Raw genomic sequence first — 21,552 nt, 5'->3', positions numbered from 1 at the left:
CAGAGACAAAAGTCTACTGGTGTCACCATTTACCTTAGCTACAGTCTCTAAGATAACAGTAAGTATTGAGGGACAAACAGGTGCATTTTCACTGCTGATGTAGGAAGAACTGATATAAAACAACACCTCATTTTTATGAAAATACAAACAAGTTTTAAATTCAAAGACCAATTTTAAAATACTTTATATCAGAGACAGAAGGCAAATCAAGAGCCCAGATGGATGCTGCAGAGTTGTCCATTAGTTATTACTGATGGCTGATTGGTTATTCTAGTTAGCAACGGTATTTTTTCTCATTTTATATATTAATGCTCATTAACGTATTGTCAAGGATCAAGGAGTGCTAAGCTAGGACACACTGGCACTATACGCTGTACAAACTTAAAATGAAATGGCAACCCATACCCAAAAGACCTTACAGTACATGAGAACACTTAACACATGGAAAAAGATTCTCTTTCGATGGACAGATACTGCTCAGCTTTCAGCATGTAAAACCAGAGTTATATCGACTTTGTTGATTTTACACACTGTATCTGAGAGCAGTGTCTACTTTGTGAGTTTTTTCACAGCATAAAAAAATATGATATTAAATAACATTGTATACAGTAAAGCATGGATTCATCATTGCATTTATTTCTAGCAGTAAGTCATTCACATTTGAATGCTAGTTAGAGAGCATACCACAGAAATCAAACCAACTGAATTTCTACATGGGCCTCAAAGCATAATGGTATTCTGTTTCAAGTCAAACAAAATATTCTCTCCACAGCTGTGCAGGCTCAGCCTGCAGATGCAGCCATCACAGTCAATACTTTTATTTGAATGACACCCATATCAAAGTGTTTTTCTTTCATAATGGTCCATTTTATCTGGCTAAAAGAAAACAGTATTTGAAAAATATCATTAATGTATCAATTTTAGGAACATGTTTGATTATATTTTCCTTTTCCCTTATTACTAAATTACTTTCCTGAAAATATTTTCCTCTGTTTTCCTTCAGCTAACATTAATTCAGATCTGTATTTTGGCCCTTTTCCCTTCCCTAGCAGCTTTACACAGAAATACGTGACAGAAATAAGAACAGTAGTATCAGAAATAAATCAGCTAACAGTATTCACCTGAGTAAATGTTTCTCCAGACTACCTGTAGTTTTGCTTTTGGGAACTGGCTGAAACCAAGGCCATGCTATTACTAAAGTCAAACCCAATACTGTATTTTACTATTTTGTGACTTCTGTAATAAAGGATAATACATTTCTTTTGTGACAACCATTTAATTCCAAAGTCTGTGGATCATTTTGTTATAATAAAAATAATACTGCTTCAGGCTTTTTAAACTAGCTTGGGTATACTTACAATTTATGCATGCCTACAAGCTTGAGCTTGTCACACATGAGGTCCAAGTATCTCCTCTTACTACAAATACAAGACCAGCGACATTGCTGGTAAAGTGTAATTAAGTTTGGCACATCATATACTGAAAAGCAATAATGAGAATGAGCTGAAAAAGTAAAAAACAAAAACAAAAGCAAACACAAACCAAAAAACAAACCACCACCAGTATATTTTATATCCACTTCCTCTGGTAGAAGCAGAGCCCACCTTTTTTCATGCTGTTCAGAAACAATAGCTGGTTGATGATCAGCGACTGCTTGAACGTAATCAGGCCTGAACACGGATCGGTGCACTATGCCAACAGCAGGCGAGCCCACAGACCTAAAAACAGTCGGACTACTATGGCAATGTGTCAAATGACTTTAAACCATTGCTAACGGTTTATAATGAAAAGCTTCAACCCCAAGGGCAGAATTAAGAAATTACTTGTTATACATCTTATGGTTTCTATAAAGCAAAGCTTTTTACAAATTCTTCCGTAAGCTATCCGCTGTAGTAGATCCCAAAACGCACCCTTCGCAGAAACATCTCTGTGCCGTTAAGACACCTTTGACAAAAACATACACATTAACAAGGCGGCACGTAAAGACGCGGGATGTGACTCTCACGAGCACCCGTGGGGATTGCTTTTGAACACGCTGTATGTGGCGTGCCCCCACCCTGCAGCCCTGCCGCCAGCCGCAGGGCCGCCCCGGCTCTGGGTCTCAGCTGGCGCCCACCACACAGCCGCCTTCCACTCCAGCACCGGTCATTTCATCAACGGAGGGGGACCGCCGCGCAAGGAGGCTGGCTTTAACGCCACATCCAGACGCACAATAAATATAAACTGTATTTTAATCTGCCCTGGGCCTTGGCCTTCGCTGGGAGGCATTTAGGCTTTTCCTTGCCTCAGACACGTTCCTCAGCAGGCCGACGGCCGGCCCCGACCTCCGGAGGCGGGACAGCACTGAGCGGGCGACCTCAGCACCACTCCCCCGCGGCGGGCAGCACCCTCCGCTGCGGTCTGCAACCGCCAGAGGCCGTATCGCTCCGCCGCGGCGGGGCTGTGGGCGCGTGCGCCGCCGCAGCCGCCTGGTTAGTGCCGGCGCGGTGGGGGCCGGGCCGGGTGGCGATGGCGGCGGGAGGCGGTGGGGGCCGGCGGTGGAGGATGGTCGCGCCTCTCTTGCTCGTTGTGTTTCAGCTGGTGGGCGCCGCCTCAGCTGCCGCCCTGCCCGTAGTCATCAACACCTGGGCGTTTAGGAAGGCCGCGGAGACAGGTGCCCCGGCGGGGGGCCGGGCCGGGCCGGGTGGCGCTGGGCAGGGCAGTGCCGTGCCGTGTCGTGCCGATCGCTCGGTGCTCCCTCCTCCTGCTGAGGGGCCGGCGAGGGGCTCGGGGTTTTGGCTTAACAACGAAATAAGTCTCTTAGGCGTGACGGCGCGTAGGTGTGGCAAGAAGGAGCGGGCTGTGACCGTGCTTCCGTTAAACGGCTCTGACTGCCGCCCGGCCGGGCTCCTTGCTGCCGGCTCTGCTCCCCTCACGGCTCAGAGCGAGCCCCGGTACCGGCGGGGCGACTGCGTGAAGTGCCTCTCTGCGAGCTCGGAAAGGGCCTGCGCCGGGTCTCGGGGGAGCTTGGCCCCGGGCCGGGCGTCGGGGTACCAGGTTACCTTCGTATGGGAAGGGGCCAAGGCCCTGAGCTTGCGTTTGCGTTGATGGCTCTCTGTCGCTGAGCCCTGCTGTTGCCCGACAGCCTGCAAGCGAATGGTTTGACTTTAAAGGTTGGGAGAAATGCGTTTAAAAAACAAGGGGTGGGGGTGGGAGGTGTTTATGAGCTGTGGAAAAGCTAGAGTAAAAACATTCTTTTGCGAGTAGTGTGGTTTACACTCTTGTGGCTGTTCGCAATGGTGGCTTGTTTTTAATGGTGCCCTTCAGAGATTCATTCTTGCCCCCAAAGATTTAGATAGTTCTGAATATTATATTTTTGGAGCCCAGTGTTGTTCAGTGATGTGTCAAGGCAGGTTTTCCCATGGCAACATAAATTAGTTGTGGATACTGATTTTAAAAGGCTCATAGGCTATTTTAGCATAGTAGGGTTGTAAATAACCCCTTACTAGGGAACCCTTGCTACTGAAATGGGTTACCTATAAAGCCTTGTATAGGTCAGAACTGAAATACAGTCATGAAAACTGTGAGGCCCTTGCTTTGCAGCTTTTGAAAGCTTGTGTTAAGGCTATTCACAGCAATAAAGGTAATGGGAATTGGAGCAGCACTCCTCATGCTGAAGTTTATAATAAAAGGCAAGCACACGTGGAGTTGGATGCTAGGTGTCAAGTCTTACTTTTTCCTTGGTGCAGGCAGTTTCATGCAGTTGCATGCAGCATTTGTGAGCATGAGGCTTCTTGAGATGGTTGAGACGGTGTAATAGCTCTGCCAAAAAGAGCCAGGCTGCATGCTTCTGCTGCCTCCCCTGTGCTGGATCTGGCAGATGATGGAGCACCAGAGCCAGCGCAAGGAGGAGGAAGCAGAATTGCAGCTGTCAATGGCAGCAAGCTCAGGCATCTTGGAAAATCTTGCCTGAGGTCCAACCTTGTGAGATATTATATGTGCCAAGCCTTCAGGCTCAGTTTATTCAAGTCGTGTTGTTTGGCATGTCTGTAATGTCTTACAAAACTGCACCATGAGCTAGATCCTGAAGAATAGAAGACTAAGGGTTGAGCAGGAGAAGGTGGAGACTGTAATTTCTTTTATATTGTTTCCACTTTCTTTTTGTTTTTATGTAGTTATTGATGTAGGTTCAGCGCTTTTAGATCACTATGTCTTAGATTTTTTTTATGCTGCAGCTGGATACTTAGTGTTCTCATAGGAAGCTTTTGTGGGCTGCTTGTTATAAATGTCTTGGGTTTTTTTTGGGGGGGGAGGCTGAGATAAAAGTTTTGCCTCTCCCTCCCCCCAAAAGGCTTTAAATAAACAGTGATAATGGTTGGTTCTGTGCAGAGGTTATTTAATATATAGAAGTTGTAATGATTGTTAGTAAATAATGCCTTCCCAGTCAGGAAAAAAGCTTCATTTCTCAGTAAGAAACACTAATCAGATATGCAAGAAAAACAGTATTTAGAAAAGTAATGCTTTACAGTCTTTTGAATATATTTATATTTTGACTTTATTTCACTTACAAGTTACAGTGTATTTTTTTATCCACTTATATACTGCATCTTCATCATGTCCACCCTTAAAACGTTCTTTAAAGCAGTAGTGGAGACTGTTTTCACTGGTGACATTTAATTATTTTTGTTCATTATAGCTTGGAGAGTATTACAGTTGGGAGGTTCTGAGCTGGACGCAGTTGAGAGAGGCTGTGGTCAATGTGAGATTGACCAGTGCGATGGGAGTGTGGGATATGGAGGAAGCCCAGATGAAAGTGGAGAAACAACACTGGACGCAATGATTATGGATGGGTAAGAAAAATGCACAAAGAATGATCCCTGTAATTTTTAGCACACTTTAATGTAAGGGTTTTTACAGAGATCTTGGTTTAGGGCTGACTATGGGACAAGTTGTATGTTAACTTGCGGAACTAGGAAAAATTCTTATCTGATTGGTGGAAGAGTAGCTAAGCATGTTTGTTATTGAATCTTTACATGTAGTGCAGTAATCCAGCTCTAGATATAGCAGTTGCAGAGCAGATGGTTTATAGCATTGTGAGCTTTCCCTTTAGATTTGTTCCATAAATATTTAACTTCTGGAGCAATTGTCTTCTATACTTTATTTACCATTTAAAGCCGTTCTGGTTAAAAAGTAATTGCAAGTGTTTGGTTCACATTATGAGTTTATGTAACAAAATAGTTACTCTACTGAAAATATTACTGTGGATGGTGTTATTGTTACTTGAGCAACATCCCCATGCCTGTGAAAGGAAACAATATAGGTATGAAGTTTTTTCCTACTAGTGTGATGCCATCTGTCTATGGCATAGAACAATTAAAGCAATATGTTAAAGGAGGAAGCTTTCTAATTTAGGCAAGAACAGATTTTCTCTAATAAAAAAAGGTACAGTTATTCTTGTATTTTTAATAAGATATAAATATTTCTTGTTTCCAGCAACACTATGGAAGTTGGGGCAGTTGCGGATCTCAGGCGTGTAAAAAATGCAATTGGTGTAGCACGAAAGGTCATTGAATACACTAAGCATACGTTATTAGTGGGAGACTCAGGTAATTATTCCTTTAACTGTTTCCCAGTCATACCCTCTTCTTAAAACGCTTCCGGTTAAAATTGCCATATGTTAATCTTGGTAATATAGGTGGAGGAATTCCCTGATGATCAAATGAATCTAGTCAAATAGTTCAGAGTGTTTACTTTCTTATAACATGTGTATGGATTGGTATAATTCCATTATTTGCACATGACAAGAAAAATACAATTTTATGGTCTTTCCACTAATTTAACTACAAATATTAACTTGTAATCCCAAGGCTTTGCTATTATCACTGATATCAAAGGTATCAAAGATGATTTGATACAAGACACTGTAGAAGCTGTTAGATGTAAATACTTGATTTGAAACCATGGAATAACTTTTTCTAAGGAGTGACAGAATTAATAGACACCACAGTTACATTTAACTATTTTAGTATATATATATATATTGAGCACAATTACTAATATTTCATAAAAATATTAGTGAGAACTTGAATGTAGAAAATTACATTAGGGGCTGTACTCCTAGGCACAACAAAAGAGTGATGGCAAACTCAAGGAATAGTTGAGCTTTTAAAATATGAGCTGCTACTGTTAGAATAATACTGGTTTCAAAAGAGATATACATTCCAGGGAGGTATATGAATACTGAGTGGAAGGTTACTTGGCTCACAGTTAAGGATGTTTAAAATATATGTGCCTGCTCAGAAAGAAATGTGGAGATAAGTGTGGAAATTGACATCTGAGCATTAAGGGTGAGTCAAGTGCTTTGAAACTGATAAGAAGAGATAAAAGGAATCTTGAAGGAATTAATGTGTACAGAATGATAGAGAAATAAATGCAATGGCAATTTTTTGATGGAGTAAAATAGGCAATACAGGAAGGTGAGGACAGTGTTTGACAAGGTCTGAAAAAAGGGAGAGACGTTTGCAGATTCTATTTAATTCAAGCAGTTGGCCATGATTAGATCACAAGTGGCTTTGGTAAGAGAGATTTCACAAGTGATGCTGAAAAAGAAATTGGTCAGGTGTTAAATAGAGGAGGAAGAAATGCTCATAATACTCCTTTCCCGGTCATTGGTAGTTATCAAAATATTTTTAACTTTTGATTGGTAGAATGAGCAAAAAAGATAAGGAAGATGAAGAAGCGGAAGAATTAAAGTGCTGATTTAAAATGTATTTTTCAGCCTAAGGATTTCGCCCTTTGCATAACGGAGTCATGTGGACAAGGCTGTTATGTTAAGTCCTTGATGTCAGTGAGAACTTCCTCAGAATACACTGTCTAGCAGTAGTGGCAAAAGAAAGACGGAAGAGCTGAAGATATATCTGAGTAAAAATTGGAGATGGTAATAAATGTTAGTGAATGAATCAAAGCAGTGGAGAAATTGAGAAAGAATAGTATTTCTTGTGAAGGAATGTATTTTCTGTGGAAATATGAACATGGATAAAGGAAGCTGTAGTTGTCTTTACCAGGTGAAGATTGATAAAGATTAAATAGGGCTATAGCTTCGGAAGAACACATTTGAACCTTCAAATCAGCATATGAGAGAAATGACAATTTCTTTTCTAAAGAAAAATATTTACATTTTCACTAGAAAAGCTAGCTAAAATAGTAAAACCTTTTCATATAAGTGTATATAAACTCTGCAGGCTTTTTTTATTCAAGACAAAATTGCTGAGATTCCTTATTTTTTTTCCCCCAATAACTAAATTGCACTTTTATTTGAGTATATTTAGTGATATAATACAGGAAAGTCTGTGTGCCTCCTAAAATTTCAGTTCTATGAGTGGTTGACACCAGAGGAGGCAAGCTGTGGCACACATTAATTTTCAGTTGATCATTTTTAAATGTGTGACCTGTACATTGTTCCTGGCAGTAAAGTTTTAATGAAGGTAAGATGACATTTTCCTCTTCAGTGTTAAAAACACTGATGTATTCTGTTAGTGCCATGACACCTGAATAGTCCTCACAGTTCTGCTTACTTTGACTCAAAAAATTGAAGTTCGGGTATTTTAAATCTTCTGGTACACAGAGAACTTAAGGAGGAGGTGGTATTACAGAATCACGGAATGGTTGAGGTTGGGAAGGACTTGAGGTCTCCTGATCTTATCCCCCTGCTCAAGCAGAGCCCCCTAGAGCTGCTGTCCAGGACCATGTCCAGACAGTTTTTTAGTATCTCCAAGGAGGGGGACTCCACAACCTCAGGGCAATTTGTTCACCCTCAGAGTGAAGAAGTGTTTCCTGCTGTTCAGAGGGAACCTCCTGTGTTTCAGTTTGTGCCCGTTGCCTCTTGTCCTGTCACTGGGCACCACTGAAAAAGGTCTGGCTTGGTCTTCTTTACACCCTCCCTTCAGATATCTTTATACACTGATGAGATCCCCCCTGAGCCTTTTCTTTTCCAGGCTGAACAGTCCCAGCTCTCAGCCTTTCCTCATAGGAGAGATGCTCCAGTCCCTTAATGACCTTTGTGGCCCTTTGCTGGACTGTCTGCAGTATGTCCATGTCTCTCTTGTACTGGGGAGCCCAGAACTGGATGCCTCACTCCAGGTGTGACCTCTCCAGTGCTGAATAGAAGGGAAGGATCACCTCCCTTGACCTGCTGGCAGCACTCCTAATCTGGAGCTTAACCTGTTATCTGCCTTTGCTGCAAGGGCACATTGCTGGCTGACATTCAGCTTGCTGACCACTGGAACCAGGTCTTCTGCCAAGCTGCTTTCCCCCTGGGTGGCCCCAGCATGTACTGGTACATGGGGTTGTTCCTCCCCAGGTGCAGGACTTTGCACTTCTTTTTGTTGAACTGCATGAGGTTCCTGTCAGCCCATTTCTCCAGCCTGTCAAGATCACTCTAGATGCCAGCATAACCTGGTGCTTCAGCCACTCCTCCCAGTTTTGTATCATCTGCAAAATTTGCTGAGGGTACATATACTCTGCCCCATCATCCAGGTCATTAACTAAGATATTGAACATTACTGGACCCAGTATTGACCCTAGTGGTACACTGCTGGTTACTGGCTCCAACTGGACTTCATACCACTGATCACTGCCCTCTGAGCTCAGGCCTTCAGCCAGTTTTTAGTCCATGTATTGGCTGGATGAGCAGACAGTGAGTTCATCAACTTCTCTGTGTGGATCTTATGGGGAACAGTGTCAAAAGCCTTATGGAAGTCAAGGTAGACAATAGCCACTGCTCTTGTCTCATCTACCAAGCCAGTTGTTTCATCATAGATGGTTAGCAGGCTGATCAAGCATGAGTTCCCTTTTGTGAAGCCATGCTTGCTATTCCCAATCACCTTCTTGTCCTTCATGTGCTTGGAAATGGTTTCCAGGGTTAGTTGTTCCATCATCTTCTCAGTGATCGAGGTGAGGCTGACTAGCCTACAGTTCCCTGCTTCCTACTTCTTGCCCTTGGTATAGCTTTTGTTGAACAGATAGAGATAACAACACTGATCACTTCTTACACTGTTCTTGTTAAAAGAACTGCTTTCTCCCTTCATTCCCTAATTTCTTTAGGACAAGTCTTGGAAGACTAGCAATAAAGGCCATGTATATCAATGTAGAACTGAGTCTGGTGAGGGACATTCAGTGCAGAATGATTACAAATGGGGAAAAAAAAGAATTAATTTTGGTTATCATCTGCCAAGAAATTTTCAGGTTTGTCTCAAACAGATTGGAAAGTTTCATAATCACAGTGTGCTTGACCTTTTCCCTTTTTGTCCTAGCAATGCTTAGACCAATAATCCAAGTAAAAAGTTCAGAGAGTAAAAATGACCAACTCTGCTTCCTGGAATAAAAACAAGGCTTCAGAAGTCATGAAAGAATGATTGACAAACAGGCACAAGCACAATTTTACCTTAGCAAAAACAAACAAAAAAAAACCCCAAACCGACTACAAAAACCCCTGCCTGTTTGTTCTAGAAATGGGAAAATAAATATTTGTTTAATTGAAGCTGTCAGTTTTCTTTTCCTCTGAGTGCAGAGACATTAATTGTGTCAGTTTTTAAGGAAAACACAGAAAAGTCCAGAAATAATTGAAGGCTTTTCTTAACTCTTGTTCAGCTGCGTCCGGTAGTGACATTATTATCAAGGATTGGTAATATAAATTGTTCAAGCATCTGAATCTAGCAACAGTATCTGTTACTAGGTAATATCAAAGGTATCTACAACTAAAAGATGAGAGAACAGTTGATCTTTTTTCTTTTCCTTTTTCCTAACTATAAAAGCCATTTTTAGGAGTGCAGCATTCTTCCATTGCTTGTTTTGGTATTTCTTTTGCTCCCTTGACACTTACTGCATTAATTTTGAAAACAAGGAAGCAGTCACTTTTAAAGCTGCAAGGAAGAAGTGTAATACGATGTAAGCTGGTGGATTGATTTCTGCAAATACCGGTGGTTTAGTGGCAAATGTTGTGCCACTATGTTACTTACTTTTCATAAAAGACTAGCTTTATAAGGAAAATATACTATTATTTATATCACTTATGCAAACATTTCTGTGACACACAGAGCCCAGACCACTCTTGCTCTGTTATTTGTGTCCAGTTAACAGATTAGAATTTGTTTCTTTTTCAATGGTGAAACTTATATGTATTAACATAGTTACAGTGAATTGAGGAAATCTGATATTGCCAGTGAAAGTAGAGTCTGTTACTGCAGTTGTATATCACTATAATGGCTGATACTGCTCTCTGAAGAAATACTTCTCATCTCCATAGATAATGTAGAATTTCTTGATTTCTAGATAACATTACATGAATGCATTATCATAAAATGTATGAAAGTGTGAATAAATTAATAGTTTTGGTTTTTTGTTGCTTTTAAAGCCTCCCTGTTTGCTGTAAGAATGGGGTTTCCGTATGAAGATTTAACTACCCAAAAATCTCTTTCGGTGTATTCGAAGTGGCTTAATCAAAGCTGTCAGCCAAACTACTGGAAGGTACAGTGCGGTGGTGGTGGTGAAGTGGGGGATTAGAAAGTCAGTAATGCAGCAGTGCCTCTTCCTTTCAGCTTATGTTGAAGTTGTGCTTTACGTGTGAAGAAGAAAAAAAAGTTTTGCTTATTAAACAGAACAAACTTGGAATTACCAAGCATTTGGTAGATTTGGGAAGAGTATATACCTAGCTTTTATTTCTTAGATCCTGCTGGTTTTGATATTGCTGCAGTAGTGTTTTGGTTGGGGAAATTTTTTACCTCTAGATTTGAGCAGGACTTCTGAAACTGAAGTAGTGCATGTATTTTTGATGCATATATAAATTTCTGAAAGAAAATCATACAGTAGCAATTAAGGTCCTTAAATAGTTAGAGTGGCTTTATGCAGACCTGTGAACACATCACATTAGTGCAGCTGTCTGTGTTAAACTTGCCTATTGTGGTGAGGTTTTTTTTGTTTTCGGATTGGTGTTGCAGATTTCTACCTGTTTGTACACTGTCTTTATTGTTTCTTGGATATGAAATATTGCGTTGCTGAACCATTTTAATTCAGTACATATTCTGTTTTTCAGTTGGGAAAATATCTTGACTATGATACTGACTTGATGTAATATCTTGATGTGACAGTAAAACAAGCTCAGTTCATCTGGTTGATTTTTTTAGATTGCAAATTTTCTTCATTTTGCTGAAGGATGAGCTTTTTTTGACCAGTCAGTTGAGCGAAAGAGAATCTTTAATTTGAACAATATAACTTTCTAGTAGAAAAAACTTTTTACCTTATAATACCAGAAGTCAGTCTTCATTCTTTAAGCAAAACAACTTGTGGGATTTCCGTACAGCTGTATAATTTAAGTATTGCGTGTCTGATATATGTGTAGTAGGTTATAGGTATTGATTGTAGTATTTTTTAAGTTGATCTGTAATGAAGCATAATACGTTATTCATGCAAATAACAAAATAATTACAGAATGTGGTACCAGACTCTTCAAAATCCTGTGGACCATACAAACGGCCTGAAAAAGTAACTTGTAAAGAAGAACAGACCATCTCACAAAGAAGTGTTCATAATCATGATACTATTGGTAACAACCTTTGGTAACTCTGATGATTTGGGGTTTTTTTCCTTATTCTCCTACAGATTAAATCATACTGATTTTAAAGAAAAGTATTTCATATAGGCATTATTTTCTATTTATAGTGGTTTCAAGATTGTGTTACATGTTAGGAGCACCTAAAAGTAGGATTTGTTTTTTGGGTTTTTTTTCCAGTGGTCTGGCTGTACAGCTACTTGCTTCATTTTTTGCCCTTAGCTATTTGTTAATTGCCCTACTGCTTTTCCCTCAGGTATCTTGGCATAATTGCCTGGGCAGCTATGGATGCTTAGAAAACTGATCAAGGTTAAAAAAATATTATTTTTTATCTTGATTATGGTTAACTTAGGTCAAGTCTTCCCCGTAGCTGTCAGACCAACCTAAAACCCTTTGCAGTGGTGGAAGAAACGAGTAAACAGTTAGTCCTGTTGCCAACCAAAAGCAGTGTTTGTCAGACAGTCCTTAAACTCAAAAAATAAAGCTTACTTTCATTTTTCTTCTATTCTGGCTTTTGACTAGATCAATACATTTCTAAAGAAACTACTATGTTTAAAACAGGTTAACAGTAGTAGTCCCCAGAGATTTCTAAGAGTTTACTGATTGAGGACTGTTAATTGCTAAGCCTATAAGCTGATTAATGAGCAGATCAGAGAAAGGACTGGAGCAGTTAGATTCATGTCTTTCAAAGCTTTATACTTTGTAGTCTTGAAACTTGCACTTTTTGGTTTAGTCTGGATTTTTCTCAGTTTAGCAATTCAGAACTTTCTGCCTGACAGTATTTGCAATACCAAGAATTAACATGTTGTTTCAGTATGAATCTTCTTTGCTTTCAGTCCACCCTACTAATAACCAATTAATGTTCTACAGAAGTCAGGCAACCTACCAAATTCTGAAGTTGGTAGGTAGCTTTCTTTACTGGGTTGTACAGTAAATGATGGTGCTTATATTTGTACTTCAAGTTGTCCCACCCCATTGTTTGTTTTATATATGAAATATCTCCCTGACTAACACATTTTGAGAAGGGTCTTTATTTAGAATGCATTTAGGAAGTTGGTAGGAACTGATGCCCTTCCAATCTTTTTGCAGAGGGTAATGGTGGCCATAGAGTCAGTACCTCTATGCTTTTAGCTTCTACTGGTCAGGAGACTTTTCTATGGAAGGAGGTACTGCTTAGTGAGATCAGAGAATTTGAATTCTGCTTCTTGGCTCTCACTTTGTACTGGAGTTTGATGCTAGCAACAATTTCTGCCATCTTGACAAGATGAAGTCTTGCTTTATGGAGAAGCAGCTCATCCCAAATCCTGTTCCAAGTGCCAATCTGAGCTTCCCTAATGAGGCAGTGGCTTCCTTATCAGCACAAAAGTAGCAAGGGGTAGGCTCATCCACACATTTGATTGCCTGTCATGTAATTCTTGTTACTTTGGTAGGCAGTATTTCACCTTCTGCCAAATATAAGCTCATCCTTCTGACTTTTTTTTTTTAATCTCCCTTAAGCACCATTTATAATTTCCAAAATTTGTTGTTCTGGTGGTACTGATGCAGGATGTGATGACACCAGGTACTTGTTGTCTACTAGTTAACGTAGGTGTATATCAGGAGACAGTGGCTGCTTTGGCAGCAGTAACATACAGCTCTGAACAGTGTGGCAGTCACTGTTTTAGATTCCATTCTGAGCTCTTGTAATACACCCAAAAAGTTTCAAAATGTGTTTTACAAAGAACTTGTTTTCTACGAGAGTACAACTTTTCTGTGTTTCAGGATATCAGTAACTTTAACAGTCTGGGCGTTGTGGTTCTGTTTGATAACCATAGTGCCAATTTAACAAAATTGTTAGCAGTGTTTCTGAATGTTTCATCCCTATTGAATATTTTAGGTATGGTTGTAATTGGTGGGAGCGGAACTGTTGCTTCTGGGACATCTACTAATGGTGCAGTCCACAAAATTCCAGGGTTGGTATGTCTGGTTTACAAAAAACTTTTTTCCCCATCTCATTTCCTATCACGAAATGGCCTTGCTTATTTCTGGGGACTGCCATAAATCCTAATACTGAGAAACTGATTCAGTTGCAAGATGATTTGTGTTTGTTGAGGGAATGGTTTTTTTCAGCTGGCTTAATTCACCATACAGAGACACAAACAACTGGCACAATTGTGAGGCAGCTTGTAAGGCAAGGCACCAGAGACAAATGAGCATTCCGGAGAGGTGCACAGTCTCCAAAGCAATGTACATAGAATCAGAGCCCCAGGCCTGTATTTTGTCTTTGAGGGTTTTTTTCTACCCAGTTAGGAATCTTGTCTGTCAACCAAGTCAGACAACTTCTGGATTTAGCAACAAGTTATTGAATGTACTAATGTCCCCAGCTGCTTACTGTTGCCTACTGGCTAAACCTTACTGCCCTAACTATAGTCAGTGTAATAAAAACCACTTGTGCATTGGAGGTGGATTAAGCCTCGGGTCAGTCAGGTTATCACAGATCACTTTTATTGGTAGTTTTAAGACAAGACTTCTGACTGCAGTGGAGTGACCTCTTTACCTGTTCTGTTCTCCTGTGGGTTTAACACTAACCCAGCTGGAGGCAGTAAGGTTGACAAAGTTAAAAGTGTGCCCAAGTCATAAGAGCATGCCAGTATCAGGCCAAGACCTATTATCTTAATGCAATCCTACTGGAATTCGTAAATTACAGTTTTCTATAGTTTCCAGTTTTTGTTTGTTTCCATTGTTCACTACAGCCGTGTAGGAGATTCTCCGATAGCTGGAGCAGGATCCTATGCGGATAGTACAGCCGGAGGAGCTGCAGCCACTGGGGATGGTGACATCATGATGCGGTTCTTACCCAGGTTTGTCCTTAGGGCAGGCTTCATTAGCTTTCTGTAGCAAAATGTGAACTCAGCAAATGAAGTAATTGATTAAAAAGACAGTCTGACTTACTGGCTGCTGAAGTGGGAGTAAAGGAATGAATGGAAGGGGAAAGAATAGTAACAGAATCGAGTCATCCTTATGATCTGTCTTAAAAGAAGTGACTTCTTAAATATCTTGATGACAGATCCCTTAGTACTGCCAAGCTGTGAGCAAACAGGCAGCAGGTAATGAGTATATTCCCAGCCTGCATGCTTTTTAACAGAACTGATTAGCTTTCTCCTTCAAAGTGTTTTGTTGTGTGGGAAATTAGTGTTATAAATTGTAGAAAGGATAAGGGTTGAGGCTCAGATTACTCAGGAGGGTGGGGAGGTGTCACTGTAACAATCCTATGAAATTGCATCTAATTTGAAACTGGAAGAGGTGTTTTAGTGCTGTTGTTGTGGTTGCATAACCTGTGTAAAATATGGCTGTTCTCATCACTGAGTCTTGACAGTCATTCTTGTGGGTCAGTCTCAGCGGGAATGAGTTATGGAAGTCTGTGCTGAACATAATGGGCACTGATGCTTGAAGGAAAATACAGCAGTGGCCTTTATGTTACTCAAGTGCTTTTTTGAAACTCTAGCAGTTATGAATACCTACTAGCTGTTGCGTATTTACAAATGTCCTCAATGAGTTTCAAGCTGTCACAAGCCAGTCTTGAAATACAAAGGCAATTGACAACTTCATGAATTATCCTGAGGTATCAGATACCAACAGTAGTAGTGAGTTGAGCTCCACTATGAGGTTAATCGATAAAAGCTTACATTACAGTTTAGCAGCCTGAAGGATTTGGCTGTAATGCTTAAAACATTTTGTGTTGGCACTAGCGGGTTTTAGAGAACAACTCAGGCTAGGTGGTTAATCACAGGTTCCTTGTAGATACAGATCTTTCCTAATTCCATGTAATTTAGATACTCCCACATGAAAACAAGGAATAGAATTGACCTGCCAGAAGTGAAGGAAGTGTCAAATAAAGGGCAAAATTGCTAGTATTTTCTGTCTGCCACCTTTGAGATAGTAACATCTTACTGAATTTTTATTAGTGAAGAAACTCCTGTGAAATATAGCTTTATATTCAGATAGTTATCTTTAGATAACTTGAACCTATTTGATTGTTAGAATAAATGAAAGATAACAGGGAGTCTCAAAATGCAAGGAAAGTTCTGTGGTACTTTGATAACATGTATAGTTAATGCTATCTGTGGATGAGTCATAGTGTAACAAGAGTGGCTTGGTCTTGGTATATGCATCTTTCATCAAAACAAAATCTAGGGGTGTTTGTAAGTTATATTAAATGTTATCTTTTAATCTTCAGGTTCTGAAAGAAAATGACAACAAAAGTAATTTTTTTGCCTCTGAGGATGTTTTGGAAATGCAACTGATTCATCTCAAGCAATGCCAATATAGTAATTTGTCTAATGATAGTGTAGATACAAAGGAAGTTCATTTTGATTACTCTTTCATTTAGAGTTAAGATTTTTTTTTTAAATTGGCTTGCAAAAAATTTGAAAGTGGCTCAAAGTCTTGATCAAAACATTGTACCTTCATATTCATGAAATAATGTGTCAATTTTGAGGTTTTCAGAAACTCAAGTTTTTTCTGAAAGATCTTTAATGCTTACCAGAATCAATAATTTATCAGTAATGTAATATTGGAGGTCAATTTTCTTCAAAAAATTATCTTGACATTGGCCTTTTTGACATTAAAAGTTATTACTACTTTTCAAACTTAATCATGTAATGCAAAATAAAAGCCACTAACTCTTTAACTGCTTCTTTGTAATTCTTTAACTGATCTGTTGCTTAGCCTCTTCTACTGCAAATGATCAGAGTTATCCCAGGCTTGGTCCTGCCTTAGAATGATAGATGACATCTTGCAGTCCCTTTTAGTCCTGTTTCTAATTACTTTTCATGTAGAACTTTAGTAATAATTGCCAATATCAAGTTTGGCTAAAGATTATTTATCGTGTGTTTCCATTATTCAAAGAAACCAAGGTGTCTGAATGGTATTTTAGAATATATAACCTGAGTATGGCTAACTGGTTGTGGCGTTGTTTTTGTTTGGGGTTTTTTTTTTTTTTAGTTATCAAGCTGTGGAGTATATGAGGATGGGAACAGACCCAACAGTAGCCTGTCAGAAAGTTATTTCCAGAATCCAGAAGTATGTTCCAAAGTTCTTTGGTGCTGTTATATGTGCCAATACAACTGGAAGTTATGGTATGTATTTTGCTTAACAGACAAAGCTTGTTGACTCTAACTAGGTCACAGAAGTACAAAACCAAAGGTGGGTTTTAAAGCAGAAGTTTTTAATTATTCTTAGAACACTGCAGCAATACTGGCCATTCATAATATCAAATGCTGGTTAGCAGGGCAATTGTGTCCTAGTGTGGGTTTGAGATACTTTAATTTTTCCTGTGCATTTTGGTGTCTTAGACTTTCACAAAATTTATGCAAGTCTTAGTAAAAAAATCAAAAATATGTACAACCTTCATGTGTTTTCCTGGACTGTGTATGATTAATTTGAAGGTTTTAAAAAAGATGCTTATGCTTTCCCTAGATATGGCATAAGGCAGGGAGAATGTGAATGTTAAGCATAGTTTCAAAGCAATCCAAGATCAGTCATTGTGCCAGGCATCTCATTAGTGAACTCTTAGATCAGTAAGAAATACAATTTGCTAATCAACATGGCTTATTTAGTTAGACTGCTTATTGCTGTTCTTTGATCTCTTATTTCCCATAGTTCTGTGTTTAAGAGATTAGTGTTGGAGGAACTCATTAAGTTAATCAGGATTGAAAGAAGGAGAGAGGTTTTCCTAACTTAGATTACTGTTTTGAATTGTATTATAAAGGCATTAATTGCACTACAGCAGTCAGTAGCACTGTATTTTTACTTAAAAATTAAATATTTTCAAGATGTCTTGGGTTAAACAGATTGTAAAAGAATAATTACACCATTGTAGTAGAATTAGTAACTGGGTCTTTAGATGGTAAGGTACAATGACAAAGACACTAATCCTAAATGCAGCAAATTACACTTTTTTTTTTTCTTTTCTAGGTGCTGCATGTAATAAAATTCCAGGATTCACACAGTTTCGCTTCATGGTTTCTAGCCCTTTGCTAAGTCAGCCAACTGAGCAAGTAGTAGATTGCATTTAATTTCTTTTGTCCTATTAACATCTAAACTTAGAGCAGGAAAGCAGTAAGGTTCCCCAGGTGTTACTTTTTAAAATGGTCATTTATTTTCAGTGTTGCATAATCATGTAAACAAGTACAAAGGTGTGTTGATGGTGCAGCTACTACTTCACTGTTTTTAATATCTTCTACTTTATTATGGCTTTGTGTAGTGCAGTTAAACTTAATGTGTAGTTTCCTAATGTAATTATCTTGGTAACTTATTTCTAAATGATTGTAGACTGGTACTATAATCTAGAGTGAGGTTTAAAAACCTGAATCTATGTAGTTTAAGGGAAGTGAACACAGTTGCAAAATTCTAATTAGTGCTGACACTTTCACAGTTAGCATAGGCAATTCATTGCTGCTTAAAAATCTACATCTAAGTGGAGTGGCTGAAATTGATGTGCTTCACTACTGAGGTCTCTTAAGTCATGAATTTAGTAGGCATTACCTTACATCCCAACTCAATTTTTAAACTTTTGCAAACCTGACAATCAAACTGTGGCTCTAAATATCACAAAAAGTTATCTGTTGTATATTTACTTCCAACTAAAGCTAAGTTTCACCTGCTTTTTGGGGAAAGTAGAGCTTTGGTCACTGGAAAAAAACTTTTAAAGAGAGCTCATAAAGTGGACAGGTGGTCATATGCATGCAAAGAGACCAAGTGTCTAATGGCTCTTATAGTCTGTCTGTTTTCATAAGAACTAAGTAGCCAAAAGTGATGAGTAGTAACCATTGAACTGGACTTTCGCTTTGCCATTTAAAAACATATTTGGGAGAAATCTAGAATAAAGGGCAGGGAACAGGAGGGGCTCTGCCTCTACATGTGAGACTTATTTTGCCTTTCTAAGATTTAGCTCAGGTTTTCTTTTCTCTTGAAAATTGCATGCACATGCTGACAAGCAAGGAAACGGAGTTGAAGAGTAGTGGAGAAGATTTGAAAGCTTTAAGACATAAGGAGCCTCTCCTTGTGGACCTTTCTAACTTGTTTCACAACAGCTGAGAATACATTTGAATAGAAAGGACATCGAAACATCCCTGCTAGTACAAGCCTTCAAGGAGTATGGCATTGACTCTAACTGGATGTGAAGACAGGTGGAAATCTTCCTGGACCTTTTTTTGTAGTGGAAGTTAAGTTATGAATCTTAATCACAGTGATTTCCTTGTCACTAATATGCTGTACGCTTGCCCTTTCCTGTAGCACATCTACCCCTGCAAAGGACCAGTTGCGTACCTAAAGCATGACAATTACCTACAGCTGACAAAGCTGGGTTTGTCACTTTATCTTTCTGTGTCTAGAGATACCAGGATTCATTTGTAATAGAATTTCAGCATCTTGAGGATTGTTCCACAGGTATTGGAAGATCTGTTTGATCATTTTCTTAACTTGGTGGCTTGCTGATCATTTGATTGAATCTTTGCTAAACTTGAGCTAGGAAAAGTTAAAAGGGGGAGCAAGTAAAATGAGCATGTCCTGTCATAAATACTTTAATTATTCATTGTCTACTTGAATAAAATTGTTGGGTAATAAAAGCACACCTTAGTGTATCATTTATAAGTAAGGTTGTTTAGATGCTTGTGTGTTGTGCTTTAGAATGATTGTTGCCTTATGTTCTGAGTTGGTATCTTTGAAGGTTAGGAAAAAACATTTGAACTAGAATAGTCGTCTTTAACGGCCTGCTGTTGAACTTCATCAACAATGTAATTTATCTGGTGATTCACTTCTGTCACCGGATCTTTAGAGCATCTCATAGCACAGAGTTCACTATAGGCCACAACAAGCTGTAGTCAAAGAAGCTCTTGCTGAATATATCTGCACTGGATTAAGATAAGTTTTCTACCTGTCCTGCCTACAACCCTTCTGCCATGGCTGCTGTATCTTCACATAATTCAGGCAGTCAAGTGCAAATAGATTAGTAAATCCCAATGATTGTTACTTTGGAGATAGTGTTGTGGATTGTGAACATAGAAGATTCAGTACTGCCAGCTGAGTGGTAATATCTCAAACTGCTGCAGCTGAATCCACCAGGATTCATTTTTGAGGGAGGTTGGGAACATCCATAGTGTGCTTATGCCACTCTGTACTAGCTAGTGTACGCCTCTAGAGGCTGTGAGTGCTAATGCTGAAAGATCATGAGTGTTCTGTAACAGTATACCTGAAGTCACTAAGTTACTGCATAGTTAACTCATCTCCATGAGACATATGTACTAATACATGTGGTTTAATAATGTAGGTTGCTTTGTCATGCTGAATTAGTTACCGTAACTGAAAGGGTTAGTTTGTGTAAACTATTTTAATATATTGTTAATTTGACAGTATATTAAATTATAATATTTATACATGTGCTGTTCTGATGTTATGGACAGAATTCTGAATTAAAAAAATAATTTGTTCAATATTTTGTATTAAAAGTATTTCTTTAAAGGTTGTTAGTAGTAGTGCTGTTTTATGCTTAGCAGACACATGAGCTTTTTTTAAGAAAGCTTTTTACAGGTACAAACCCTTGCCAAAAGTAAGCAAAAACTCTATGACAGTTTCTGCTGTGGTTGTAAAAAAAAAAAAATCTTACTGTTTCTGATTTCAAGGAATTTTGTATTTTTAAGTTTTTACTCTCAAACTTTTACTACAAAACACAGAAAAAACCTACACAGAATATGAGTATTTGCAAGTTAGTGGTACAGTTTAATGCTTCCTGTCTGTAAAGTTATGGGTCCAAATGTGTTTTAAGTTCATTAGCTTCTAGCTAGCCTGCTTTTTTCTATTTCTAAAACTTCTTAGAAAATTATCGCTTTACCCAATGTAGACAGAAGAAGAATCTTAGCTCAGTGCTCTAAGAAAGCCAACTATGTCATGTTTTTGTATGCCACTGAATTGTTCTTTAATAAAGTAATCTGTGTGAACCCTGACAATGTTTTGTATGCACTTATTGAAGAAAACTTCCCTGTCATTTCACTGTTTGTAGGTTACTGCTGAAATATGTCTTTTCATCTGTAACTACCTCAATCAGGAATCATTCAGATTTTCAGAGAATTCAAGGTCGGTCTTCCGGATGGAATCTACAAGTAATACTATATAAACTGGAGTGAATCTATTATCTTTCCACAGGGTAAAAACAACAGTGTTGCTGATTGCTTTTTAACTTAGAAATTCTTCTTTTAGCATTTGTTGTTTGGGTTCAGTTATTGCATGACTGTTGTAAATCATTTACAACTCTGTTCCTTCTTGTTTTGAAACAGAGAATATGTGCAGGATTTCAGTTCTATTATCTGTAGTCTGTGTGTGTGAGGTAACATCAGTGATAGAGTTAAATTTACTATATGCAAGTTCTAATACGCAAGTAGTGTATGTGTACGTTAAGCACTGAACTACAAATGTTCTCACTGGGGGATCTGTTCATTCCTCCACATCAGTTAAATTAAATTTACAGCAAAAGAACATTACTGAAATGTCCGTGGAGCAGATGTGGCAGAATCTCAGGATTTTATGACTAGCTATGTTATTATTGGTTAAGCTGCTGAGTCAGGCAGCAAACATTTTTAGATGTCTGTGCACTTAACGCTATTTGCTGTGTTTTCATTCTCTTCTTTTTCCCCCCTTGACAGTTGGAATCAACGTAGGTAAATACACCTGCTGGTGCAATACTCTCTTGGTGTGATTAGCTGATATGTTTACAGTGACAGGTGGTGGTCTGTGAAATAAAAGCAATAGCAACTTCAAAGTGTGCCAGTTGTTCAGGGAGTTCCTGTTTCTGATTTTTTTTTTTTTTTTTTTTTTCCTAGTAGGATAGGGAAAAATCATTGACAATTGTGTTGTAAAAGTCAGGGGGTTTTATTGGTTAGAAATGGTGATTTCAGAGCTCTGTGTGGAAAAAACTTTCATATGTTAGATGAATG

General features: G+C 38.8%; 1 protein-coding gene across 2 annotated transcripts; it reads left to right on the top strand.

Moving 5' to 3' along the window:
• The first annotated feature begins 2,491 nt into the window (after window positions 1–2,491).
• AGA (aspartylglucosaminidase) lies at window positions 2,492–21,132 on the top strand. Of its 2 annotated transcripts, XR_774511.1 has the most exons (10): window positions 2,492–2,653; window positions 4,676–4,829; window positions 5,473–5,585; window positions 10,391–10,503; window positions 11,464–11,578; window positions 13,461–13,536; window positions 14,317–14,424; window positions 16,568–16,701; window positions 17,540–19,012; window positions 20,622–21,132. XR_774511.1 is itself a non-coding variant. In XM_010569980.1 (9 exons), exons 1-9 carry the CDS (start codon window positions 2,509–2,511, stop codon window positions 17,638–17,640), a joined length of 1,059 nt encoding a protein of 352 aa, XP_010568282.1. In that variant the 5' UTR covers window positions 2,492–2,508; the 3' UTR covers window positions 17,641–19,851. The 2 variants fall into 2 exon arrangements, 1 of the variants encoding a protein (XP_010568282.1); XM_010569980.1 differs by lacking the exon at window positions 20,622–21,132 and having other exon boundaries at window positions 17,540–19,851.
• The last annotated feature ends 420 nt before the right edge of the window (window positions 21,133–21,552 follow it).

The sequence above is a fragment of the Haliaeetus leucocephalus genome, unplaced genomic scaffold, assembly GCF_000737465.1.
Source record: "Haliaeetus leucocephalus isolate CR32 unplaced genomic scaffold, Haliaeetus_leucocephalus-4.0 Scaffold284, whole genome shotgun sequence".
Lineage (NCBI taxonomy): Eukaryota > Metazoa > Chordata > Aves > Accipitriformes > Accipitridae > Haliaeetus > Haliaeetus leucocephalus.
This window is presented reverse-complemented; position numbering and strand designations above follow the sequence as displayed.